Source organism: Silurus aristotelis (assembly GCF_946808225.1).
Source record: "Silurus aristotelis genome assembly, chromosome: 26".
In the NCBI taxonomy this organism is placed as follows: Eukaryota; Metazoa; Chordata; class Actinopteri; order Siluriformes; family Siluridae; genus Silurus; species Silurus aristotelis.
In genome coordinates this window covers 4,312,887-4,340,779 of record NC_139599.1, presented here as the reverse complement: position 1 = coordinate 4,340,779, position 27,893 = coordinate 4,312,887, and the positions used below count along the sequence as shown (strand labels likewise).

Here is a 27,893-nt window from a genome sequence, read left to right as displayed (position 1 = left end):
TTCCATGGATTAACTAGTCTCATGAACGAGTACTGTGTACTTTCACAAAACAAAACAAAAAAACGATTGGACCCACATTGCAAACCGCCAAACATGTGTACTCACCACTGAAACTTAAACAAACCTCTCTGTAACAAAAAATTTTAAGACAGGATGTCATGGGCTTTTTCCAAAATCTCCAAATGTGTTTTCTTTTTGAAAACTGGCATACATAATGCCAGTGTGGACAGCCAATCAGATTGCACCCGCTAAGATTCTGAGGCTTCTGTCCAGAAAAGTGAACAAAATAAATCAGATGGTCTGTGAGCCCCGAGACTATGGATCTAGTAAAAAAAAGTAAACCAAATAAATATTTGACCACCAAGCTTACCGTTAAACTGCAACAGAATTATGTATACTTTTATAAGGAAATCTACTGGGATGTTTTTCCTGTCTCTTGCGAAACTTGCACCAGTTCTTCTGTATGCTTCTGTTCTTCAGGTAAAAGCCAGACAGCCTCCATTATTGATGAGCCTGGCCTGTGATTGGTTACCTTTCGACAGGAAAGTCCAAGTCTGTAACTTCTCTTGCTATGAGACATGATGTAAAGCTTGTACAACTTTAATTTAAAGTCCCGAAGCTGAATTGTTGGGAGTTGAATCCTTGCCCAGACAGATACTGACAAAAAGCTGTCATTTGTTTGAGCTCAGCACATTCTGCTATAAAATAGGCGAAAATGTTCCTGTAAATAAAACACTATGATATGAGGTTTTAAAAACACAGAACACATTGTTGTTGTTTTTTTTGTAAAGCTGCATTAGAAGCTCAAAGATTTCAATTTCCTCGTTCTCTTCTTTAATATTTAATTTAGGTGAAGCTTTCATACGCCGTAAGGGTTCTGTCATCTCATGCTGGTTCTGCTCGCTCACAGATGTTTGTCGTCCTGATTAGTTTTTCCATTTGCAGTCGACAGACAGCACAATCTCTCAACGTCATTCTGTTTCCTTTCCTCTTTTTTTTCTGAAAGAGTGAACATGAAAGAAAGAAATGAGACGTCTCAAACACAGCGAAGCGTATTCACCTCCACTAGCGTCCTGATTCCTGTAATTGTAAGCAAAATGAAGTACCTGAAAAAAGCTTTCATGTTTTAGGGGGGAAATATAACTGGCATTTGTGAGGAAGAATTGGCATGTGGTTTTTCTTTTTGTCATCACAGTGAAATAAACAATATTACCATTCATTCATTAGTTCATCCTTCTATTCTCTTCTTCCTGTTAGATTTAAATATTGCTTATATTTCAGTTCTAATAGTAATAGTAATAGTGACTGTTAAAAATGTCAAATATTCTTTATATCCTGCTTTCCGAATAGGAAATCTTGATGTAAACTGTCCATTTTTTTTTTCTTTTCCAAAAAAATATCAGATGAAATTAAAGTGGCTGGTATATAATCAAAAGAAAAGCCCTTCTGTTCCTGCTAATTTTAGAGTTTTATATCCAGTCATTCGTGGTATTGCAATTTTCTTTCTCAAGTGGAGTTTTGGAGTGCATAAGTTCAGCTGTGTGAAGCATTCAATTAAACTAAAGTAAGCAGTATCTTGGAGACTTAATTGGAGAGTAAAGCCGAAGGTTTGCTCTCGATGTTGCTTTTTTTTTTTTTTACCAAATTTGTGTTACAGGGTAATTTTGTAGGTAGAATAATCAGCCTGCTACATTTTAATATCTTATTATGGACACCTTAGTGATCACAAACAAAGCTCCAGTCATTTTTTTTTCGAGCAATAAATGTATGCTCGCTTTTATGTGTAAATGGTTCAAGTCTGACCCAGAGTGCATCTGTCTGGCTGGCTGGAGAGAAAATCTTAACTTTTCAGCAGATGATTTGTGTTTTAAAAAAAAAAAAACAAAGAGAAGTTTTTTCGTATCCATAGCCTTAAAAAACATTTAGAACAGTTAAACCGTTAGAACGCATTTTAGTCTCCGTCCAGATGGTTCAATATTACATGTGGTAAATGTAATTTACCACATGTACCACGTGTAATGTAAAGCCAGCTTGACAGCTGTAAAATGTCCTAATGAATGGTCATGACAAAATCGGTTTTCCATTCAGGCTTCAAGATGTTTTGGTTTTTTTTGTTCTCCAGGCAGTCTATTTAAAAATGGCAAATAACCTTTTATTTTTTTAGAATTATTTGGAACAACAACAGGTCCATAATCCCCTGTATTGTTTCTCTATGAACAGAGATTTCTGAATTATATCCCCCCTTATAATGCCACCCTACTGTTTGGCAATGGGTTGTATTGGGACATTGCAGGTAATCTTAATTAATGTGCCACCAAAACAAACCACTTCAACACTGTGGACTCATCAGCCTTTTATAAAAAGCTTTTTGTTTATGACCCTCAAAGATAACATGAATCCTGTCATCCTGCGATTACGTGGCACCTTTGACTGTATATAAAGACTCACGAAAGCTATCGTAATCAGAGCATTTGGTTGGGGAACCAACAGAAAGCATCAGACCAAGCTACAATCAAAGCGAAGAGCGTCTTCAGAATGAAGCTGATCGTCTTCTTTGTGCTATCTGCCATCGCCTTTTTGTGTGACGGCAACGCAAAATCTGAGGCGCATCCACTGGACAACGTTCAAGACCTAGACTTCATGCAAGATTCAACTAGAGAAGGACTGGGCGAAAATGAAGTGGCTTCCAGACCAGGCGTTTCTAAGATCATCTTGGTGGCAGATGCCGACCTCCTGAGAACCCTGAAGGCTCTGGAAAGGAACATGCCCGAGAGGATCCTGAGTCCTGAACACAAAGATGGAAGCCAAGACCTCAGCCCGAGCATCTCCATCATCAGGAGGGACACCAAGAGGTGCATGGTGGGACGGGTGTACCGACCCTGCTGGGAAATCTAGTTCCTGTGGAGGAGTCCGGTGATGACGGCGAAGAAATCCAGATCATACCTTCTGATTTTGTGTAGTACCTGCTATTTATCTGTATCATAAGCTTCACAATTAAATTATAGAAATACTATTTTGTCTTGTGTCTTTCATGTTTATTTTATTACCTGTGTTTTTGTAGAGTCTAACTCTAAAATCTGACAGGAGAAGAGCGAAAAGAAAAACTATTCACCAACAGAGTTACTACTACAAACTTTTTTTTTAAAATTATTATTCTTTTCACACCTCAACAATTTCCCAGCAATTAGATTTATTTATTTATTTATTTATTAATGGCCTAAAGAATAGAAAAAAAAATTCTCAATATATAGTACTTATACTTTTGCAGAATGTCCTCAAAACAAGGTTCTTCTATCTCATAAATTCAATCCGTTATAAGCATCAACATCTTACTTATCAGACTGTTAAGTTAAAACAGCTACACTCATTGTTCCATCACGGTGTCTTGCAGTGAATAAGACAGGAATAAAAAGCAGCTTGTTACCAAAAACCAGCAAAAAGACAAAAAAAGACAACTTTACCTCAGACTTTTTCAAAGAGCTGTCACTGGAGACTCTTTCTGTAAATATTAAACAAACCTGCATACATATTCAACGACAAACAATAATGACACCATTGGTTTACTGACAGATGGTTTTATACACAGTTAAAATATCGAAGACAAACTTGTGAGCTTGGATTTATACAACCCCAATTCCAAAAAGGTTGGGACACAGTGTAAAATGTAGATTTAAAAACAGGATGCAATGATTTGCAAATCTCATAAACAAATATTTTCCTAACAATAGAACACAGTAAACATATTACATGTTTCCAATTAAGAAATGTACCTATTTAAGGAAAAACAAGTTTGAATGTGTTGGCTGCAACATATCTCCAAAAATTCTGGATAGGCAACAAAAACAATAAGTGTTAAATGAATCAGCTGGAGAAACATTTTGCAACTAATGAGGTTATTAGAGTATTAGAGTTTGAGTATAAATAGTGTATATTTAAAAGCCAGAAGTAAACAGAAGTCTCTCAGAAGTAACCATTGTGGAACAATTTCAGACTAATGTTCCTCAACATAAAATAGCAAAACAGTTAAATATCTATAAATAAGTTCCCAGGAATCTGGAAAAACCTCCAGATTATAATTATCAAATGAAAATATTAAATAGATTTTTAAATAGAAATCACTGCATTGGGGATATTAACATCTCCAGAAAGTGTCTGTAAACAGTTTTCATGTCATCCACAAATGCAGGTTAAATCTCAATCATGCAAAGAAGAAGATATTGCGTGAACAGTGTGTGTTGAGCAGCTCGAATCCCGTATTAAACATGTATGGGACAGCATTCCTCTTCCAGAACTTCAGCACTGATAAAACATAGTAATTAGTAAAAAATATGTAAAAGATCATTTTTTGTAAGACATAATTTTTTTTTATTTCTTTCTATTGAGAAGGTTTTCTATTTTTTTTTCAGTCTCGATCTATGAAATGCAAAGAGCTCTTATTTAACACGCCTGTTCTCCAAGTGAGCGTGATAAGAGCACCTTTTTTTGTGGTTGCTCATCATGGCACTGAGCACTTCAGTTTGTTATTGATCTGTAGGATGTTCTCAATCAGGAAAGCTGACAAAGCCACCACAGACGAAAAAAATCTATTGGGCTGAAAGACAAGGAGAAAACAGCAAGGACGCAGCCATCCTCCTATTAGAGGAACAGGAATGAGAAGTTTTTTTCCCCCCTCGCATTTATCTTAATTTGCAATTGTAGGCATCCACGTTCTGAATAACAAACCACTTCAGGATAGAAATTCCCTATATCATTATGTAAATGTTTTGCAATAATTAAAGGATTTGTGGCTGTAATTTAAATTCTATTACATTGGCTGAGAAAATGCATTGTCTCACTGCCATTGAAATTAAACCATTGCAATTAGAATGGTGAGGATGGACAGGATTAGAAATGAGTTTATTAGAGGGACCGTGCATGTAGGACGTTTTGGAGACAAGGGGGGGAGGTGAGATTGAGATGGTTTGGACATGTGCAGAGAAGGGACATGGGGTTTATCGGTAGGAGAATGCTGAGGATGGAGCCACCAGGAAGGAGGAAAAGAGGAAGGTGAGGGAAGACATGCAGGTAGTTGGGTTGAAAGAGGCAGATGCAGAGGACAGGGGGGTATGGAGATGGAGGATCCTCTGTGGTGACCCCTAATGGGAGAAGCCAAAAGAAGAAGAAGAAGAAGAAGAAGAAGTGTGAAATAAAAATGTAAAGTGTATGTGTTGGCAGTGCTTCTATTAATTAAACAATCATGTCATTTCTAACAAAAAAGTATCTGTGTTTTTGCTGGCTCTTTTATTAACTCTTTTATTGCATTTAATTTAAGATGGTGCGAAGTAATTCAACAGATTAAAGGATTCGGTGAGTGAAAAAGTGAACGGTTTGGGTTTGGAATTAACAATGAATCTATATTTTTTGCTGTACAATTAGATAGATAGATAGATAGATAGATAGATAGATAGATAGATAGATAGATAGATAGATAGATAGATAGATAGACAGACAGACAGACAGACAGACAGACAGACAGACAGACAGACAGACAGACAGACAGACAGACTTTACAGGTGGAGTCATAGTGACAGCCAGGGTGGCACTCAGAGTTTTTAAATGTGGTTTGTTTCTGAGAGTTGCTACACTCAATTGTTTTTTGTACTGTATACAATAACAAATTATTTTATAAAAATTTTTCTAGATTAAATTTGAAACATTAGACGGCTTCTCCAAATGCTCTGCTTTTCCAGTGCTGTTTCAGTAATCTTTTTAACACGTTCTTACTGTTTCCTCTTGGGAGAATCCCAGATGCCATCTTTACTCTATTAGCACAAAGTTCGTTAGATGTCATTTTGTGAGGGTGAGGAAACAAATAAACATAATTCACACTCAATTTTTATTTGATACAACATGCAGTGGAATGCTTTTTGTGCCTGGATTTTGACATACGATGGCAAAAAAAAAAAAAAAAATGCAGTGAAATAAAATAAACTAGAATTTACAATAAAAACAGAGATGGGATTATTAAAATAGAAATATGAAGTAGACATAGTGTAGAGTTCGGCAACTCGCACAGACATTTGTAAAACAAAAAGCCTATAAAGCTGTTTAGAAATGTATACCTGATCCTATATAATGCAATATATAATGTAAATTGGTTGTTAATGTAAAATATGGATTATTCTTAATACCAAGGTCAAAAATCTGGGATCACAGGAAGAAACAATTCTGCTCAATATTATCTTTGCTCATAAAATCAGTTGTTTAAAAAAAAAAATCAAATATAAGAGGTACACTTATAAACTGGAAATATTTTGATAAAACTATTAACCACCCTACAGAATGAATGCATGAACACCATTTAAGTTTCTAAAAGCTACAATTTGAGCCAAATAAGGAGATAGAAATTGTCCATAAAGCTGATAACAAACACACACACACACACACACACACACACACACACACACACACACACACACACACACACACACACACACACGATTTGACTAAATTTTCTGTGACACACATCAGGGCTTGCCCTTGTGTTCACCGCTTAACTGAATGGGAGCGTTCACGTGCACTTGAGTCGAAAATCAATGTAATTATCATTTCCTAGTATTGAGTTAGCTTGTTACCGTATCCGGTCGTTAAAATTAATATCACTGCTGGTGTCATTCAGAATCCATTAAAACATGAACCCGCAATTTGAACAAACACACGCTTGCATATGTCGTCATGTTATATTTAGGTCACAATCACTCTGCTTTGAGTTCAATGAGTTTATTAGAATTTATAATAAACAATATGCTCAATTGCCAAAATCCACTTCTTAAACAGAATAAGTCAGAAACTCATAAAAGCATATTATTCTGAAGGCTTCGAGGATTTCCAAGTGGCTTTTCAATGATAATAATTTAAATATACTGAATATACAACAAAAATATTTCCAGCTAGTGAGGGAACTTGGCCAGCTTTTTTTTTCGTGGAATTTTTCAAAAGTGTTGGTATGCTAATTTTCCACAGCAGTGGGTAAAATGACCTGCTCTGCAGGAACACTTTGGGGATTCATTTTAAATGAGAAATAAGTGAAATGATTATTATCGGTTATTGGTATTTGGAAGAGCATCAAGACAGTGTGAAGGAGAATACAATTTAAAACTCTGAGTTGTCAGGATGGTCTTTGAGATTAAAAAATGTTTCTTCAGTATTGTACTTTGATGATCCTGTCCTCTTTTATTAGATCATTTTCAATTAATTTTCAATGAATAAGATGGTAAGTAAACTCAACTTTAAACCGTCCAATGTTTCTTCGATTTCTTCCAGGACATATTCTAGAAGTGGCAGGAAGGATGGGCGTGCTGTACTGCTGCGCAAGGGGACTATTTTGAAGGTGATAGTGTGTAAACATAGATAAATAAAGTACTTTCTTGTAAACAAAACTAGTCTCGAAACTATTTGATACCACATCATGCATTAAAATGATGGAAGAATTTGAGCGTTCCTGCTTTTTACAGTTGAAATATCGTTACAAACCATAAACCTGTCCATTTGCTTGGTTTAGTACTTTTAATACTTCAGTTACAAATTATTTGCCCTCCAAAAATGGCTGCTGTAAAAGAAATACAGCCTAATGTTCATCCCAGGTTACATACTTATCTGCTTGTCATGTACATCCTGTTCATCGTTTCACTGCGTACTGTACTGTATTTACTCATCCACACCATAATCGCCCTGGTAAGGTTTGGTCTCTCAAGCTTTCTTCCTCATGTCTTCTCAGGAGGTTTTTCCTTGCCACTCATTCATCTTTGGCTTGCCCATGGGATCTCTGTGAAGTTGCTCTGTGACGGGAATTTAAAAGCTCTATGGACCTACAATACAAATGTATATAATGAATAATTTACTGGGGAACAGTAAGCAAAATCATTTGCTCTAATTTGATCTTTAATTTAATCTCACAGGCCTCTGTGTCATCATTTCTACATTATTAACCGTACGTATTTCCGTGTAAGTGCTCCTTCAGGACACTCTGCTACATGCAACTGTATTTTGGAACTCACATAGCTCTGTATTACTACAGAAATGGAGTGGACTGTAGCGGGAATCAGTGCCCAGTCTTCATCCTGCCATCCCGTGGGAAATAGTCTGGCTCCATGGGGCTGGGTGACATCATTAATGGAGGTCTGGCAGGGGGAGGGGGGAGACTTCGTGAATAATTTAGGAGCCTTGCATACTGCAGATTGTGACCTGGGCAGCTGTTCAGACTGGGACCTTCTCCATAAGTGCATTAGGATAAGCTTGGTGGAAACTACCGTCAAATCAATACACACTGTTTCTGCATGCGCACGAGCTTTGGGAAACGAAGGCTTGTCGAAAATGAAGTTAATGGGATATATTTGAATTGGATTTGTGCTCATCTCCAGATCTGGTTCCTTCTCTTAATTGATATCATATGAATGCCAAAACCGATGGTGAATACAAAGTAGATATACCCCACAATGTGGCAACTGTCTGGCTCTAAACGAGTGAGCTGTAAATATACAGCAGTGATGCAATAAATTATGTAATTTGAGCTCATCACTGGCATATGTGTCCCAGTCATTTGACTCCTGAATGCCCTGAATATCATTAATGGATGAGTGTTGATCATTCAACCAATCAAACAGCCATCCTGCTGTAGTTCATGAAGCACTTGTCATCACAAACATACAGGTTTTGTTCTTTGCTTTTTTTCTTTTATTACTTTATGGCTAAAACAGATGTCATCTCATTGTATGAAATCACATCTTCAAGACCTGAACACCACCTGGATTACAGCAAGACCCTGATAGCCGATTTACAATGCGTAAATGTGTTTAGGTAAGTATCCATGGGAAGTGTTTAGGTAAGTATCCATGGGAAAATACCTTAAAAAGACTGTATATTAATTACTGTAACTAGTTATACATCAATTTAGATATCGGATATTGGCCCAAAACTATGCTCACTTACTCATCCTCATAAAAAAGCTCTAACTTCAGACATTACATGGTACTATCTGTTGTAGCCTGGTGTGTGTTGCCACACTAATAAACAGCAATTGATTTGGGCATATCCACAATTAATAATGACAATGAAAACAAAGCAAAGCAGACTGCAAACCACTCAGAGAAAATATCATAAAGAAGATCTACAGGATCATCTAATAATTAGTACATCGATATAACAATATATTTAATCTAGTGTGCAAGTGTGGTTATTAGTGCGCAGAAAAGTATCACTATGTGTGGTCATTAAAAGTAGACAAAATTATTTTAAGCCTATAGCAAGCAAAAGAGAGCCTGCAGAGTAAATGATGCCCGTGAGGGCACTTCACTACGGCGAGCACTGAACACTTTTGAATAATAAATACTGTTTAACACCTCAACATAATACATACATTTGGAGTTAAATGCTAGCAGTACACTATAGCAACCAGGTATAGCAAGAGCTAGAATTCGCTATGATGTCCCTCATTGATTAATACTAAGAGGTTTTCTCATTTTAATATCAGTGTACTTGTACTCATATTTAGTTTGGTATTGATGTATTACTTACTATAACATATAACATAAAATGACCACTGAGATACATAGTCCTTTATTGCAATGAACAAATAATAACGATACTGAGAATAATAACAGGGTGCATGTACACTTTCACCCCTAATAAGAATAACACCTATAGTTATTAAACTGAAAACCCGAGCTGATGCCATACTTCGTATCCAGGTAGTTTCGGATTTTATTTCTCTCAGGCATGAAACTGATTAACTTCTCCAATCTTCTCGTGTTCACACCTGGTGAAACTAAACGCTGGGGTACAATAGCGCCCTTTCTTTCCTTCATGTGCCATTGAGCAGCAGAGGTCTGTAAAGTTCAGTAAGCGTATTGAGCATTTATTTGAAAATCTATAAAGTCTGAAAACGAAGGCCTCTGTGTTTATTTTTGCGTGGGGCTCCAGGGCAGCAGGAAGGTGCTCTCTGGCTGCCAGTTTCTCTCCTTAGCACCATGTGGATGCATGGTGTAGGGCAATTTGAACAAACTCAGGAACACATGTTCTGGAGAGATTCTCGACTAATAAGGCTTTAACTGTGGCTTGACTCTGCTCACAAGTACGCTTGTAAAAAGGCTGAGTGCAGTAATATTGGCAGAGTGCAAATGATACAATTACATGTCAGGGAGTTTAATATATAAACCAGCTATCAGGAATGTTTCCTTTTTTGCAGTCAGTAAATTCTTGAATGCTAACTCTTAGAAATATAAAAGACTAAACTCGTTGTTTAAGGGGTTTTCAGTACAAACAATAATGCATGGGTGAGCACAAAATCAGCTAACTAAGGAGTAGCTCATAATATAGTAACTAGTTAGCGATTAGCAAGATAATTTAGTACAATTTCATTAGGACTAGCTGTGCTTTTACTGTGGTAAACGTGAAATAAAATTGACATAAAATAAACCCAAAAGCAGTTTAGCTACAAATCACAGTTGCTGTAGCTAACCAACAGCCTAGTGGCTACCTTAGCTAAGTTAAACCAGCTAATGCAACTAGCTACACAGTAGACTGGTTGAGTTGTAATGGACAAAAATAAGCACAAGATTGGCTTATATAACAAATGACAGAGGGATCACCCTACTTAATGTAGCTAATAACAAAACAAAAGCAGGAAAATACCTTATTTGCATAAAAAAGAAAGAATGAAAGATAACAAATTAGTAAATAGCCAGCGGCAAGATAAGTTAGCCAGCTAATATATGCAGATATTCACTGTCTTATATTTAACTAACATAACACAGGTTACATTGTGTTACAAGATTAATTAATTCAACAAATTACACTGCTAAACTAGGAATTCGCAGCAGCATGGCACGGCATGGCATAGAACATTTTAGGGAAAGGTTTGTCGACGTGTCTTTCAAAAACGGCTGGAAAAACTATGCAAGATTAAAGTAGGAAGCTGTACTCAAAATGTTTTGTTTAGGCCCATATATTTTTTCTGACAGTGAATAGATAGAGAATGTAACCTAAAGGCATGTCAAGAGCTAAGAAATTGTATGGTCCATTGCAAGGGAATTTGAATATGACTTACTATAGACATATTGTTTATAATTTTAATAGTACAAACATGATTTTAAAAAACCCCTCTGATGTTTTCACAGTATAATATCTTAATTAGGGGCCTAGATGATTAAATTGGCCCTGTAATTTCATATCACATTAAACTTCAACATCATTTTTGCTTGTTTACTTCACTTATAGTCAAGCAGCATGGAACAGCAATGTTACTACTAACATAAACACCTTACAGTCTGTAAATCACCAACAACATTAACATTATAACAGGCAATAGCCATCTATACAACAGAACCACAGCTTGCACTTCCCCTTCTGGAAAGCACTGACAGCGTAAGATGATCTCAGTGGCCAGTGGTGACCTCAGCCTGAAAGAATTAAAGAGACTCTCAACAGTTCAGGTCATTCACAGGAACCAAACTGACAAGAAGCATGCATTCTTGAATTGAGTGGAGCAGAATAATGAACAGTAAACCTGCACAAAATCAATTGTGCATCATGAGAAAAAGAAAAAAAAAAGGTTTTCTGTGGATTACAGTGTGAACTGATTCACTAAACTGTCAATATATTGTTGATATATGTTTTGATTTCTCAAAATGTAAATTAATTGTCAATTCTAATGTATTTATATGATATTTTACAAGTTATTGCATACAATCATAGTAAGTATAGTAAAATTGCTAATAATAATAAATAAAACAAAATTAAACATTGTTTACTTAATCAACTGAGTCAGTGTCATGATGAACAGATCAAACAGGCCAGTTGATGGAAGGTTTGTACAGAAATTTCATGCTCACTTTTAAAAGTATTTTTTAGTATGTTTTAAAATACAAAAATACAGTAGTTTATTTCGATACATGGTGCAGCTGCTGTATTTTGTAGTTTATTTTGATACATTTAAAGGTAATGTATTTAGTATTTTATTTTAAAATACATTTTGATTTAACTTTGCCCAACCCTGCTCATTATTTACTTCATTATACTTTATATAATGGTTGAACAAAACAAAAAAAAAAGTAAAGCTTTTGAACAAACAAAAAGTAATCTGGTAACTTGAAATTGTGTAAACAGATGGTTTTAGGGCAAGCTAATTTTATGGATAGCTAGTTTTGAAATTGACCAATAATGTCCATGTATAAATAATCATATTTATGATTTTCCTTGTGGAAAGTGCAGACTTGAAACATGCCTTTTGCTGCCTTTGGGTCACTGACAGCCATCTTGGAATTACAGGAATAATAATAATAATAATAACAATGATAATAATGAATCAGGATTATGGTTTATATTACAACTAAAAAGCATAATTTACTGATAAGGGTTTTGGAGTGACTTTTCAGCTTGAAGAAGCACCTTCAATTATGTCCACAAGTGTGAACACCAGGCCAGAGTTGGTTTAGAGGTTGATGATTATATTTAATGTTGATTATTGTAACAATAGTTTAGGCGAAGAAATTAAATTCACTGATAAACTCAATAATATGTTTAGACTGTCATCATTAATTAAAGCTAAAAAGCTTTTTGTTACCATATAAAGCACTTAGGTTTCTAATGCATACTTTACAAATTGTTCAGCTTATATAAAATAAATCGTTGACTATTTAGTTTGAAGAACTAGCAGGACTTTTACAGCTCATACATTTCTTTCTGGTGCTACATCTGGCCATCTCCTTAAAATAGTAAACGCTAAAACAGAAGCCCAGGTCTTTCACGTGCGGGACGTATAGACTGCGCACTGTGACCGTTGCCTAAAGAGTCAGGGTTAGAAAGGTCTGCTTTATGCTACGTGTATAAATATAGTTACAAACAAGGTTAAGGGGTTACAGCCGAGGCCTGGTTTATGCCACACAAACAAATATAGCAGCAAGGTTAAGAACAATGGGACAGTGTGATACATCAAGTAAAGTGCACTGTGAGGGAAATGGAGCACATCAAATTAACCAGAGAAATCCAGTTAAACACAAAAGGAGGTTATTTAGTTCAGATTCGAAGTTGAACAAGGTTGTAATGTAAAAAAAAAAAAAAAAAACATTTATTCACCTATATAAAGAACTGAACTACTTGATAAATGATGCACAGTTTTGGTTTCCTTTGTCATTTTAACAACTGAGTAATCTTGAAATCTCTATTTAAAGTTTATATTTGTAATGCTAGTCAGACTGACTCTTCCATTGATAAACAAGTTGGTAATTGAGTTTTATTTTAAGCAAAAACAAAGACTAGCTGAGATTCAAGATTAAACTTGTATTAGAGCGCCCTCTGTTGGACGTTCCAAAGAAATTAGCAAAAGAACCATACAACAGTTATGTTAATGCGAATCAAGTTTTTGGCTCAGATTCTCAATTATTGGAAAGGTAAATTTCATTTATACCACAGAGATGCTAATGATTATGAGGTTACCGAAGATTGAGTAAAAAAAAAAAAAAAAAAAAAGCTTACTACCCCACCACAAGCATAATACTCACTCACACCTGGTTTATTTTACCAACAGATTTGTTCTGAAGAAAAATATGAGTGGTATATAATAAATCAATAAATATGGTATATCCTAAATCAAACACACTGATCCATGCTTGTCTATAGTTTTGTCATGCAGCAATAAAGGACATTGTCTTGTAGCACTTTAACAGCCAGCTTCCTGAGACAACTTTTTGCATTGGAAAACAGCTGATATTTGGCCAGGCAGGTTGCAAAGCCTTCATACAAATTCGAGTCATCCGGTTTTAAAACCTATCAAGATTTACTTAACTCAGTGCATTCTAATTGATTAGCTAAACTCATTAGGGCAAGCCAGAGGCAATAGTGGCAAGAAGTCTTAAGGGGTACAGAAGGTCTTAAGAGGCTCCAGAATCAAAATGAAATCTCATCCTACTGCAATTACATAATTTCCCAGATCCCCATTTAAAAAGTTTTAAAATAACTTCAATTTGAAGTTACTGCTCAATGGTACAAAACATTAACTAGTGCCCATATGTGCTCTAATACATAAGTTAACAGCTGGTAAAAGTTAAAACTCACTTTAGATCTTGAATTGGGCCAAACGGTTCAGCTCTAATTTTCACCATAAAAAGATTAACATTACTTTTTTCCTATATTTAGGAGTGTCAGGAACCAAATCAGTCACCCAGCAAGCTTATAGCAAATACATAAAGGAAACAAGTAACAGTTAAAATGTTTATTGTAAAATAAAAATACAAGATTGCACATCTCTAAATACATGAACAGGTTACATTTACCAAGACATTGGCAGTGTAGAATAAAGCATCCTGGCCAAATGCACAACCATAACATGCCCACCCACCCCCCCAAAAAAACCCCAAACATTTAAAAATTAAAAAGTAAAAAGTAAAAGCATGCCATTAAGTTACAATTTTTACAAAATCAGCACACAGTGCTAAAGTCTGTTCCAATCTCATTAAGAGACTTGCTTGGCCAGTTCCTTCATCATCGAAGACTTGAGCTGCGAGATAGACGCAATCCTCATTTGTTTCTGGCTGGAGTACTTGTTCTTGACCGCCTACAAAGAGACAAAGTCAGTCATCTTGCTACAGATATTACAGAAGACATTATTGAAAATATTGCATACCAGATGTTTTGAGAGTCCTTCATTGACTTTGACCACATTCTTCGCAATGTGGTGCATTACAGGGATCAGGCAGTCCTCAGTATAGCCCATGTAATACTGCAGTGTGGGGGTCTGGAGAGAGCCAAGAAAAGTATGAAAACTCCAAGTAATTCATTTCTTGAAAATTATTTAACACAGCACAGAAACAACCCTTACCCATTCACCACAATTAAAGACTTTCAGCATGAGGGCAAAGGCCGCACTAGCAACCTGAGAGGGAGCAAAGTGGACCATGTCATAGTCCACCATGGTAAGCTCCACAAAGTACTTCGCCAAAGTGTGCTGCTCTGCGGTAACCTGTAAAAACATTGAAGATCGATTTACAATATGGACCAATATCCCACAAAAAAAAAAAAAAAAAAGCACTACATTAGACATTGAGCTTTGAACTCTAGAGCCACCAATCCGTGCATACCTCTCCGATTTTTGAGGCCCTGCGAAGGAACTGGAGCGGTAGAGGTTTACCAAAGTTGAAATTCAGAACTCTCAAGATGTTCATCTCCATTTCACGGATCTGAGCAGTTGTGTAAGCGCGGTCCGTCACAAAGGCAAAGTCTGCGATCTCAGGAGGGTACATTTCCTCATATTTGGAGGCAATAAACATGGCAGTTACACCGACTAACTGGAGCTGCTTTTTCGGAACAGGATGATCCTGTGAACGAGAGACCGCTTTAACACAAAGCCCTCAACCACTACTTATTAGATGAGGTCGTTCAGGTGACGGCACCTACCTGAAGAAAGCGGTCGATAATCGCAACAGTCATGTACATGGTCTCCTGCAGCAGTCGAAACTTTATTTGGACCTGGACAAGCCAATCGATAAGGATGGCACGCATGTTCCCAGTGATTTCCCTTCCTTCCAGATACCTTGGCCTGACAGCCTGATCAGCCTTGGAGAAAACAATTGGATAAAAACGCAAGTTAGGCACATGCGCGCACACACCAGATGCAGAACCTAAAGAAACCAGACCAACCTCAAGTTGCCGGAGATATTTGTAGATTTCCTTTACGTATTCACTGCAGAGCATGGGATTGTCATAGTCATCAGCATCAACATCTTTGATATTGAGAAGCACATCAGAGAAAGCCTGGCACAGCTCATCTGGAGCACAGCCAGATGTTTCCATGGGCACAGGAGAGGAAGGCTCTGAATAGATCTAAAAAAATAAGATAAAACAGCTTTAGCAAGCCAAAAGCATGTTCACATCCAGATAATTTGAGATTCCAAATGAAAGGAAAAGAACCAAACCTCATTTTCCACTTTGGGCAACTGCTTTGGCTCCTGCTTTGGCTGTTGAACCGGCTCAGGAACCTTCTTCTCGTCAATCACCACAGGTGCAGCCTTCACATCCTGAATTAAGAAAACCAAAAATCAGCCATTCATACAGACTACAAATATACTCAACCAGGTAGCTGCATGAACTTTGCATTATACAATACTTTAACCATGAAAAACCTAAAATCTGTTCCAGAACACAAAACCCACTCCATTACTCTGGTCCTTTTCTTCTGGAGGAAGAAAAGCTTTTTAGACCAATACACTTTAATGACTGCACAGTAAGTTATTAGCGATTTAAAAAGGTCATGTTAAAGAGCTGGATTAAATTCTCACTGCAATGAAATCTTCCAAAAAAAAAAAGCAAAACAGATTGGATGGTGTGGATACAAACCCATATTACAGCATGATCTTCAAGTGCATTGAATAAGTAAAGAGGTCTTTCCAACATGTGGGATCAGGACTAAAAGATCTTCAGAATAGGAATTTATGGTAAAATATGGAAGTCAACTTGGAGTAAAGCTTCTAAATTGACCAACACCTTTATAGGGGGAGAAAGGGGGAAATAAATAAAAAAAAGGGGGCAAATTTGAGGAAACCCAAATCAACCAGAAAGGGTAGAGGGTTTGATATGGTGGTGCAGTGTGGAGTCTCATTTTCTCCCAGGCTGAAAGGCGTTGTTTTGTGCATACGTGGAATTTTAAGTAAGTGGGGAAAAGCAGTCTTAATTCTTAAAATAAAAAGAAACTCACCTTCTTTCTTAGAGGCTGCCGAGGGAGAACCGCATTGCCGATTTCCCCCAGCGCGGCCCTGGGCCTCAGCACAGGCTTACTCGCATTGAGAGCTTTTCCACCCACGGGGTTCTGGTTCTGGTTCTCACTGCTGGGCAGGCGAGTGCTCTGTTAAAATAAAAATTAAATGCAAGTTTGAGTCCAGTTTTACCCGAATATAAAAGCGACTTGATCAGAGATCAAACAAACCGGAAATGCTCAAACACATGAGTACGATTGAAAGTAGAACAAGAAATAAAGATCAAAAACAAAAGCGTGCACGCGCATTCGAGTTGAGTTTGATGGCTTTTAGGATCACAAACATTTAAATAAAAAAGATGGTTTTAAAAAAAACTTACTCTTGTGACACGCAGCGCCATTTCAAAAACTGGTTCCACTTCTCGATCTGTACCACAGACTGGTTTGAATAGTTCACGCCGCCCTCCGGTTTAAATTGTCGCTCTTTCGAACGTGATTCGCTGCGCTCTCAAAATCTCTCGACTCTGATTGGTGGAGCTGCACGTGATAACAATGCGTTTCTAAGGCGACCCAGTGGACACGTGACTCTGAGAAGGCGTAGACTTTTGAATTAAATCTTTTTTTCCCATGGTGGGAGGTGTGTGTGTGTGTGTGTGTGTGTGTGTGTGTGTGTGTGTGTGTGTGTGTGTGTGTGTGTGTGTGTAATATTGAAAATCACAAAAAACATACACCTTTATAGCATTTGGCAGATGCCCTTTAGTGTCTATTTATACAATTTTAGCAATAATTTCACATCATTCATCTGGTGAGATAAAAAAAAAAGCATCTATGTGAAAGCCCACATAGATATGTTCTACATCCAGAACCTACAGATCTTTAGTAAGTCTAGTTCAGGATCAAATCAGTTACAATAGATTTTTCTATTGTGTGTGTGAGATTTATAAGTGTGAGCTTTATAAGAATTATTTTCAATCATACAGGTTCTTCAGGAGCACAACACACAATTGGGCTATAAATAATATAATTTATAAACCTTTTCAGTTTTTGGCAGGTGCCCTTATTCAGTCTCTATCAATAAATATATTGTGACACATTCAAACAAAGTATTGCGTATGTTGTATAGTTGTACACATATGTGCCAAAGCTGTAGTATATACAGTATGTGTACGAAAATGAATCAAAAGTTTTGAGACTGTTTACAAGAGAGTACTTTTATTTATCTACGTTTACACACTGTCATGACTTTTGAGCTGGATCTTCATCTTTCGGAAGAGGGCGAAGTCCGCAGGAGTCAAATCTGGAGAGTAAGATGGGTACGCAAGTGCGATTGTGTGGATTGTTCTCTGACGATCATCATGCACAAGTTGGCGAATAGTTTTCGGGGGTCGAGCTCGTTGGAGGTCTTCCTGATCTCTCGTCATCTGTTGTTGATGTTCTTCCGCTTTTGTGTGCGTACCACTCAAAACACCTTTTGCTCCATGTTCTAACTTGGTGTCCATGATGAAATCACAGATGTGGAAAAACACACATGGTCAGAATGGTACCAGTAGCCTTGAAACCTTTTTATACCATCATATGAATTATATTTATGTATTTTAAAAGATTAATTATTATTTCAAACCATCATCTTAATCTGGGTCTGGTTTTTAGACAGTCTATAAGTAAGATATATGATAGATAGGTACATCTATAAGAAAGATAGAACCCATAATATTAAAGAGTATTTTCAAGATGGCCACTGAGTGGACAGATTCACAAGGATAACTCTGGTCTAATAGTGCTGGTTCCAGTGTTCTGCAGAAAAACGTGTGCCATTAATCCTTTCCTTTCATCACTATTGGAATGTATCTTACATTCAAGCTGGACCTCTTAATGATGTTCATCAGTGAACACTCGGGTTCATAACAGGTAATGAATTTAATGCTTGTCCACACTTCCTAGAGACCAATCGCCTGACCTTTTCTCAGTAGAACGAGAGACCTTGCCTCATCCCTGTTTATTTATAAAGCCATGTTTCATAAATGACCTTCATATATCTACTTTTAGTTACAGAGGAAGGACAATCATGCTTGTGAAACCTGTTCTCAACCTGCTTCAGGATTATATTAAACTGTGAAATATGTCCATTGAGTACACGGAATAAACTACAGACTCGAATCTGACTTTTACATCAGGCTTCTATTCAAGTGTAATAATTTCATTAAATCCATTGAGTAAATAGCTTGAAACTAAACTCTTTTACTTCAGGCCTCTTTTACACTCCTATTCAAGTGCATTAAATGTTTTATTGGGAAATTTACTTATTTTCTGAAAATAACCGAGTTTTTCTTAAAAGTTTTATTTACAGGAAAAAAACAAAACAACATTTACATCTATTAGTATATTTTTACATAATACATGTGCCATCTTTATAATATTTCATCGTCTCCATCCGCTGCGTCATTGCCAGGACCTCATGGAATCCTGTGCTGAGACCTGACATGTGCTGGAAATAAGATTCCTTCTCCACTTGGAGAGTCAGATTATTCACACCTGCGTCTTTCAGCACTGTAGTCACCTGATCAAAATAAACAGAAATCAACATCAGCACTTTTTATATATTTGACAATGTAAGTCAACAAGTTTTTTTTTTTTATCCTCCAGAGTACTGAAGCAAATGCAGTTCAAAGGAAAGATTTGATCAGACCTGCTGAATAATTCTTTGCTCCACAACATCGGATACGATTTGTAGGTGAATGGTGCCGGCAAGGACGTTAGCAGAATGCCTCCAGAAGTGCGGGTCACGGTAAGACAAGACGCCTTCGATTTTTTGGATCTGAAAAGAAAATAAATGAGCTTTAATAGATTATTATTTATCATCAAAAACTTTGGAAATGAAGAAAAAAAGGGAGAACTCATGCTACATCCAACAGTGCTGCCTACGTTTAAATGTATTCTAATCTACATTTTTATTTTATGACTTGAGCTTCTCCACAATTACTACCTTTTCGAGGGCAAAGTTGAGCTCCTTCTCGTTTTCAGGTGGCATTCTCAGCAAAAGAACTTCGCAAGAGTCCTTCAGCAGGGGGATGACGCTGAGGAAGATCAGTACAGCAATGAACAAAGAGCATATGGGGTCTGCTATCAACCAGCCGAACTGATTTATCAGAACTGTCGATATGATGACTCCGATGCTGCCGAGCGTGTCAGCCAGCACGTGCAGGAAGACTCCTAAAACCACAGGCACCAATCACAATTAATACATGTATAGTTCCCTTATAAAAGACTTTGAATAACCGAGCATCATACGCAGCTACCTCTCATGTTAGTGTTCATGCCACTTCCTCCACCACCGTGGGAGTGCCCATGGGCGTGAGAGTGACCGTGACCTCCATGGCTGTGCCCGTGACCTCCGTGTCCGTGGTCTCCGTGTGCATGACCATGGTGTGAATGACCATGCTCATGACCCGAGCAGGTGCTCTTCGAGGCCCCGTGGGAGTGGGCGTGGCTAAAAGCGCAGATGCCCAAAAGGTTAACAATCAGGCCACCCACTGACACTGGCTGTAAAGAGAGGAGAGAAGAACAAAATAAATAAAGTAAATCGCTATACACAGCGGGGGGTGCCACTTTAATAAAAAAATCAATTTTATAACTTCAAAACCCTTATAAATAATTATTTCCCTCATTTTGCCAATTAACGTAAGTGATGACAATTATTTAAGAAATAAAGGCACTCTCATTTTTGAGCAGACATCCTGGTGTAACCACTTTTACAAATAATAATAATAATAATAATAATAATAATAATAATAATAATAATAATAATAATAATAATAACCACTTGCCGCTAGCATGACTGTGTTAATGTTAGGAGGGTCGATCAGCCTGGAAAGCGACTCCACAAACACAAAAAAGGCTATGACCATAAGGAACAAACCGTTAACAAACCCCGAGAGGATCTCAACACGGCCATACCTATCAAAAAAATAAATAATACAAATTCAATCATAAATCTGTTGCATTTTTTTTTTTATACCTCATATTATGAGAGACAAAACCGTTCAGACAATTTAGAGAGAAAAAACATTCGCACACACCCATAAGAGTATATTCTTGTCGCTTTCCATCTGGTCATGAGAGCGGCGAAGAGTCCGAGGACCAACGCGGAGCAGTCGAATAGCATGTGGAAGCCGTCTGAGATCAGCCCGAGGCTGTTGGTCCATACGCCATAGAAAAGCTCCACAAATGTGAAGGCCTAAAAATACAAATGGAAACAATACAATGTCAGAAATGTTAATACTGTTTATAGTATATAAAGACATTCCAGTGTCTTTCTTAAGTGACTACTACAAATGGGCCGTTGGAAACCATGAAAAAAAACGTTGAAAAAAAAAAAATTTATTTCCTAAAAAAGAAACTACTGGGTATGAGGTCTTTTCTCAACACAGGAATACAAAGCTGTTGTACAGCAGAGACTGGTTCATGAATAAACCACTCACCAAGTTAAGGCACAGGAAGTAGAAGATCTGTCTGGAATCATACTCCTCCAGGATCTGCTTGAGCGAGTCTTTGATAAAGCGAGGGAGAGACTGAGAGCTGTGCTGCAGAGCGTCGCCCATAAGGTTATACAGAGGCGTTCCTTCGGGCGAATATCCCACCAGCGTTCCTTTCTGCCCTTTCTTTGAGGGGGAGGACAAGATGCTGTCAGCTGCAAAACAGATATGTGCAAAGCAGAAACGTAAGGCATAGGTCAGGTTCAGAAAAAACGTCTGAGCTGGAGTGACAAACAGCAATAGAAAAAGTGTCCTTCTATCGCTTCTATAACTAGTATGCATTGATGGCTTGTAATGTTGCTTTTCCAGCAAACAATCCAAATCCAGACCAGTTTTTATTACACACATAAATGCACAAATAGTATGTGCACTCTATAGGAGGCTTGGTTGTGACTAGAGGTCTATCCGATTAATTGTTTTTGCCAATTAATTGGCACAATTGTTGGAACTATCAGCGACTGCCAAATATCAATACCGGTAGTTTTTCCGGGTTGCATTATACAGTATAAGAGCGGCCTCTAGAGCCGAATCACTGACACCACATGCTGATTATGTGCTGATATTATGAAGTGTCTTTTTTTATTCATTTTGGATGTAACCGTTTTAATTTATTCGGAGTGTTAATTTTTGTTTCAGTTTGAATGCATGTCTTAATTTCCCTTAATATTTATTAATATAATTAATAAATTTCATATTAATTTAACTGAGCACATTTTCAAGATTCAGTACTTTTTTTTCCTTTTCATTTTTGTAATAACGTTCAGTAAATTTTTTTATGGAGTGTTATGTTTGGTTGTTTTTTTTAATCCAGAATCTATTTTTAAAAATCAGCTGATTAATAATTTACCGGCAAGTGCGATACACCCTTGCGATCGGTATTGGACGACCTCTAGTTGTGACCTCATTTCCTGATACATCGTGTAAACAATTTAAATATCAATACAAAGTAGCAGACAATGTGCATCACTTTCCACGTTTTTCTTCTGATTTAATACTAACCCAATCAAACAATGGATAATTTCTTGCTAGCGTTTTCTAATTCACATTTGACCAACAAATGATCGGTCTCCACTTTTCAACTTGCTTTTTTTCAACATGCTTTTGGGAGGTCAGAGGAAACCAGAGAACCTGATGGAAACCCAGGCAGACACAAAGAGAACACCCAGAACTACACAGAAACAACAGCTTGTCCTTTTTCCCCACCGTTACTCCCATTTCCTCCCAACACAATTCCTCAAGCAGATGTTGAAATCGTGAGTGTAAGGCATGTAACTCACACATGATAAAGAAGCAGGCGCTGACCAGCACTCCTCCAGACAGCACATGTTCAGTGCTGGATTGCTGGCCAGGCATCCTCATGGTCCGCAGCTGATCTGTCAGCGGGTGGGTCCAGAAGTTGGCCAGAAACAGGCCACTAAAAAACAGGAAGTATGAGCCATAGCGGGCGCAACGTGGGGCCTCAAGCTTCATCATGCAGATAGATTCCACATAGAAGTCAAGGATCATCACAGAGAAGACAATCATGGCGAAAGGCAAGATCAGGCTGGACCATGACTCCACCTTGCTCTGGAAATAAAATAAGTAAGTAAGTATTAATAAAAAAAAAAAAAATGAAGTCAACACCTTCTGACCAATCATATATGAGAATTCTGTAAGCACTTGGTACTCCTATATAGAGATCGAACGATTTTGCCAATTGATCAGCACCTGCTGGAAATCCAAAGAGATTGGCCTCTTTTTTGAAGTGTAATTTTCTAAAATGTTGTTGCAACTGTTTTTATTTATTTTGAGTTTTAGTTTCGGTTTGAATGCACGTCTTTTATTTTCCTTAATATTTTTTTAAGATAATTAATACACTCATATTGGTTTCATTTAAAACACTTTCAGTACTGTTTTTTTTTTTTTTTGTATAGTACTATTTCACATTGAGTTCTGTTTGGTTTTTTATCCAGTATCCATTTAAAAACTATTAACGATCAATAAATCAACTAATCGTTGATTAACCTGTTAATCGGCAACCGTGCTATCGGTATCCCTAAAATCCACTACATACATATATCCAATATATATACTATAAATCATTAAATATGACTTCCACTTTTATAATTCCTATTCTGTACCCGTTGAGCAAATCCCACACACTTTAATAGCAGCTACAAACCTCCGTAGTGGCAGAGAGCACAAACACCCAGGGCAGCAGCAGCACAGAAGCGACCAAATTGGACAGAGTGTACAGGCGCTTCGCTCCACCGATTTCCAGTGACAGCTTTCTGGAATGTGTGTGAAACGCCACCTTCATACACAACGCCAGGACTAACAGTACAACTCCTCCCTGAAGACAGACAAACACAAAAAATAAAAATATATAATATTCAGTCTCTGCTTGTCCAGACCTATGACACATATATGATGAGTATTACTTACTTTATGATCTGCGACACCTAGAAACGAAATTCCTGTGTACAAGGCATGGGTGAGAGCGCTGTCATGGTGTCCCTCGGCTGCGAGTCAAACGGTCAAGGGACACTCAGCGGAGAGAAATGACACGAGGCATAAAATCGAACATGTCCAAAAAGGATACGGTGCTCGGCCATCTTTGCCATGAGGTCATCGTTATCAAAGAGCAAAAGACAGATCACTGCGATGATGAAGAACGCAGCACCCCTCGTCTAAATTTCAAAATAAATCAATCAATAAATACAGCAGTTCTGTTATGTAACAACCTGAAAATTGGAAAAAAGGAAATTAGTCTTGTATAAAATCGAGCTATAACTGACATTTATCCTATCACTAAGTTGAAAAAAAATAAATTTATATATATATATACACACACACACACACACACACACACAGGTAAGTAATCTAGGTATCAGTAAGGAAGATAAGACTTGGATGTGTACTGTTATAGGATCGTTGAATGATAAACAACAGAAGAATGAGATGCTGACACTGAAGACTACACTGATATCTACCTAACCTGAAAAAAACCCTTTAAATGCTTTGCTATAGAAGTAAGAACATATAAAGTATTATAAACCTTACAGTTAGCACTAGTGTTAGTGGTGCTATTATAGACAATACATTGACAATCTTTGTGAAAGAGATATGTAATTATATGTGTTACCTTAGAAGGGCCTCCGTCTGAGGTGGTGAAGAGGACGGTGAGAAAAGCGATGATCACCACATCGTTGTGCTCAAACAGCAGCAGCGTCCTGTAAAAAAATCTAGGTTTAGTTCTCTTTGCACACGAGATACTCAAGATAGATAATATAATATATAGTTAGATACATATATACATACTAGAGATGCGTGGTATACCAGTACTGGAAAAATACCAGTATATATTATGATTTAAACGGTACCATATCATAATTTAGCTGTACAGTTATTCGGTATTTCATACGCTGCTGTTCCGTAATTCACCTGTAGGTGACAGTGCTTCCCAAATTACCCAAATGTTATTCAAAGTCAAAATGTAGCCTATAATCCTGGTATTTTGTTTGCACTAAAAAGATAAGCATCTTTGAATATATTTTCATTGTATTGTTATATTGTATTATATATATATTTTTTTTCCCTTCCCAACATCGAAATGTAACCTATGTTCCCTGTGGGTTGTTTTCCATTCATTTATCTTTTAGAGCTAGTTATTCATAACTTATGGTATTGATTTAAATATTGATTACTAGGTATTATATTCTGGTATCATAAAGTCAAAATGATGGTATCAAACCATCCCTAATACATACGTACATACATAATACTGGAGCAGCATCTGGTGGAGTTTACCTTAACGGCCCACAGAGCGTCAGGCCAAAAAATCCCAAGAGCGAGATCACACAGCTGATCACGGCATGCTTGAAAATTTTGATCCACTGAAAGAAAAGCAGTTGATATGCATTGAAGCAGAAGCATCTGACATTTAACACACGTAAACCTTTTCCCCCTTCTTAGTAGGTACCTGTCTTTTGGTGACGATTTTTCCTGATGAGAACGGCTTTTGAAAGAGAAGTAAAATCACAGCACACCTGTGTTGGGGAAAATAAATAAATAAATAAAATCACACACACAACAAATAACACCCACACAACACCCCTTACATCAATCTGCATTTTTACACATACATTCTTTGTAAATTGTGTAAATTGTATTTAGAAGTCACACTGTTTCTTCCTCCATGAAAGATAAATACTGCTACATAGACTAAAAGGAAAAAAGGATTAGGACACCTGACTTTTCCAGCTACATGTGGTTCTTTCCCAAACTGTTACCACAGAGTTTGAGGCACATGATTGTGTAGGATTCTTCAGATTTGGCTACCATCGCTGTGGTACAGCATGTAATAAAAATACACAGCAACATGAAGGATAGAATACCAGTGTAGTTAAAATGACGAGTTGTAGATCCGCTTACCCAAATTTAAGTATGAAGAGGAACTGCACGATATGTACGACTTTGAGGAGGTCGTACGACTCAAAAATTCCTAGAGCCTTTAACAGCTTGGTGAAGAACAGCAACAGAATGTATCTGGTCAATCTGGGAAAAAATAAATCAATAAAAATAAATCAATAATATAAAACAATAGAATAATTAATAAAAGATGGAACAAGACATGAAATGGCAAAATTGAAGAAATTCGAAAGTTTTTCAGTAATTGCTAAACATTTAGGTTCAAATAGTTTCCATTAACACTGAATATATTTTGATCATAAATTCATTAATAATAATAATATAATAAAACAAGACAAAACATTACAGAGTTCTGTGTAATATATATATATATATATATATATATAACACACACACACACACACACACACACACACACACAGAAACAAAGATGTACTAAGGAAAAGAAGATAAATTCCAAAAAATCCTAATAAATTCATATAATTGATAACGTATAATTTGATGATTCTTTTAGGTATAATAAAATAAATAAAAATAAGAAGTAGAAAATAACTGACAATTGCATACTATGGAATAAAAGGTTTTAAACATACAACATTTAGCTTCAAACCGCCCGCTAATAATAATCACGATATCGCGTTTATTTATGTTTAATAAAAAATATCGAGGTACCGATCTTTAGATCATATCGCCCAGCCCTGGTTAGCATTAGCCGGTAGCTTACCTGGCATTAGGCACTTCGACTCGGCCCAGTTTTCCACCTGAAATGACATTACTGCTGTATTTGTCATCCATTACCTTTGTTGGGGGGAAAGTCTAAAAGTTTGTGCACCCCTCTTCCTCAATTCTGTGGCCTATTTAAAGAGTTAGCTAACTAGCTAACTGTGCCCGAGGCTAGCTAAAGCACTGGATACAGAATAGCATTGTTTAGCTAATAGTAGCTTGGGACTTCCACCTTCTGGTGTTAATATCGGGAACTCCGAGGAACTGTCACAGAGCAGCGGGATTCACCGAAACCCCATCATCCGCTTTCATGCCAAATAAACAACTTTAAAGTGTCATAAATGTAACCAGTCTGTATCTATTCAGCACCAATACAGCGATCGACAACGTCATCACTTCCGCATACGTTCTTCTTCTTTTGTTGAATTGTCGCCCGGGTGGGGGGCGGTGAGTGGGTGTTGGCGGCCTCTAGTGGACTGTAGTGGAAGTACATTCAACCTAATTTTGATCTTTGGAGAAAAGTACTGTATATAAACTTCTTTTATAATTATTATTATTATTTTTTTAATCTAACGATCCCAGTGGACACATTAAATATATATATATATTTTATATATATATATATATATATATATATATATATATATATATATATATATATATATATATATATATATATATATTGAATAATATATATTAAATAAATAGATATATCTTTATATCTATATAAAGTAATATTTATTAACACACATAATAGTTGATTAGTTTTGCCTAGTAGCTAGAAAACACATTTTGGAAAATTGTCTTCCAGTCTGCAATGGATACTCGTCGTTTTGTAGACACTCTATGGCCTAGGGTTGATCCAGAGGTTGGAATTTGATACACATGGATGTGAATCATTCAAATGTCAAACCTGCAATAGAATTAATCTTTAAACTATTTTAACCATTAAGTTGTTTTATTTACACACTTCCAGTATTCAGCTTTAGACTGTTTTAACTCATGTTCCCCCTGGGGTTGTGTGGGTTTTCTCTGGGTTCTTTTGTTTTCTACCTATTAAAGGTGTATAGCAAAAACCTGTAGACTTTCCTCTGAAACATAACAAACTCCACTGCAGCCTCCACTAGCGGACATTTCTGCACTTCATCCTTTTTACCAGCAGGTTTCGCTAAACAGCAGACCTTTCTTATACGCAGCACTAAGCACTAAGCAGCAGCACTAGAACCCTTTATTTTTTTTTCCGTGAGCCGACTCTGCTCATCTACAGAGCCGACTCTTTCAGCTCCCATAATACTGTTAATCAATGTCATTTTTTGACATTCCAAACTCTCATTCTTCCCCTCCTATAGAATAGTTTTTAAATCTTATAATATAAATATAAAATGTTTGGTTCTACACTACGCTGTTAGAACAATAATTGACTGCCAGTGATCCTTATGCAGCTCTGCTCATTTGGTATCATCTCTGTATAATTATAACTGTATATCAATGTAATTTATAGAGAATCT

The 27,893-nt window shown here is 36.8% G+C and overlaps 3 protein-coding genes across 3 annotated transcripts; 1 reads left to right on the top strand and 2 right to left on the bottom strand.

The window, feature by feature from the left end:
• Positions 1-2,535: 2,535 nt before the first annotated feature.
• On the top strand, positions 2,536-2,895 carry pmchl (pro-melanin-concentrating hormone, like; the record flags this gene model as incomplete). Its single annotated transcript, XM_083531436.1, has 1 exon — positions 2,536-2,895. The coding sequence occupies one exon, from the start codon at positions 2,536-2,538 to the stop codon at positions 2,893-2,895; it is 360 nt and encodes a 119-aa protein (XP_083387562.1).
• Positions 2,896-14,230: 11,335 nt separating this feature from the next.
• Positions 14,231-17,235, bottom strand: ccnb1 (cyclin B1). The gene is made up of 9 exons (XM_083532159.1): positions 17,101-17,235; positions 16,724-16,870; positions 15,945-16,046; positions 15,670-15,852; positions 15,427-15,585; positions 15,111-15,347; positions 14,852-14,992; positions 14,657-14,767; positions 14,231-14,587 (listed from the first exon to the last, which is right to left on the bottom strand). Exons 1-9 carry the CDS (start codon positions 17,119-17,121, stop codon positions 14,486-14,488), a joined length of 1,203 nt encoding a protein of 400 aa, XP_083388285.1. The 5' UTR covers positions 17,122-17,235; the 3' UTR covers positions 14,231-14,485.
• Positions 17,236-19,042: 1,807 nt separating this feature from the next.
• Positions 19,043-26,813, bottom strand: slc30a5 (solute carrier family 30 member 5). The gene is made up of 16 exons (XM_083532158.1): positions 26,387-26,813; positions 25,666-25,788; positions 25,214-25,280; positions 25,042-25,127; positions 24,377-24,464; positions 23,834-23,921; positions 23,677-23,753; positions 23,414-23,584; positions 22,530-22,818; positions 21,199-21,407; positions 20,797-20,954; positions 20,541-20,674; positions 20,017-20,256; positions 19,704-19,930; positions 19,407-19,535; positions 19,043-19,277 (listed from the first exon to the last, which is right to left on the bottom strand). Exons 1-16 carry the CDS (start codon positions 26,455-26,457, stop codon positions 19,107-19,109), a joined length of 2,328 nt encoding a protein of 775 aa, XP_083388284.1. The 5' UTR covers positions 26,458-26,813; the 3' UTR covers positions 19,043-19,106.
• Between the last annotated feature and the right edge of the window lie 1,080 nt (positions 26,814-27,893).

Excerpts from the sequence above, each read along its gene's own strand:
- ccnb1 (XM_083532159.1), bottom strand. The coding sequence starts at position 17,121 with ATGGCGCTGCGTGTCACAAGA. Across the intron at positions 16,047-16,723 it reads GGCAGCCTCTAAGAAAGAAG|GATGTGAAGGCTGCACCTGT; the intron begins GTGAGTTTCTTT and ends TTCTTAATTCAG. Across the intron at positions 14,993-15,110 it reads GGGCCTCAAAAATCGGAGAG|GTTACCGCAGAGCAGCACAC; the intron begins GTATGCACGGAT and ends ATGTTTTTACAG.
- slc30a5 (XM_083532158.1), bottom strand. The coding sequence starts at position 26,457 with ATGGATGACAAATACAGCAGTAATGTCATTTCAGGTGGAAAACTGGGC. Across the intron at positions 22,819-23,413 it reads TGCTCTCTGCCACTACGGAG|AGCAAGGTGGAGTCATGGTC; the intron begins GTTTGTAGCTGC and ends TTTTATTTCCAG. Across the intron at positions 20,675-20,796 it reads ACAAGAATATACTCTTATGG|GTATGGCCGTGTTGAGATCC; the intron begins GTGTGTGCGAAT and ends TTTTTTTGATAG.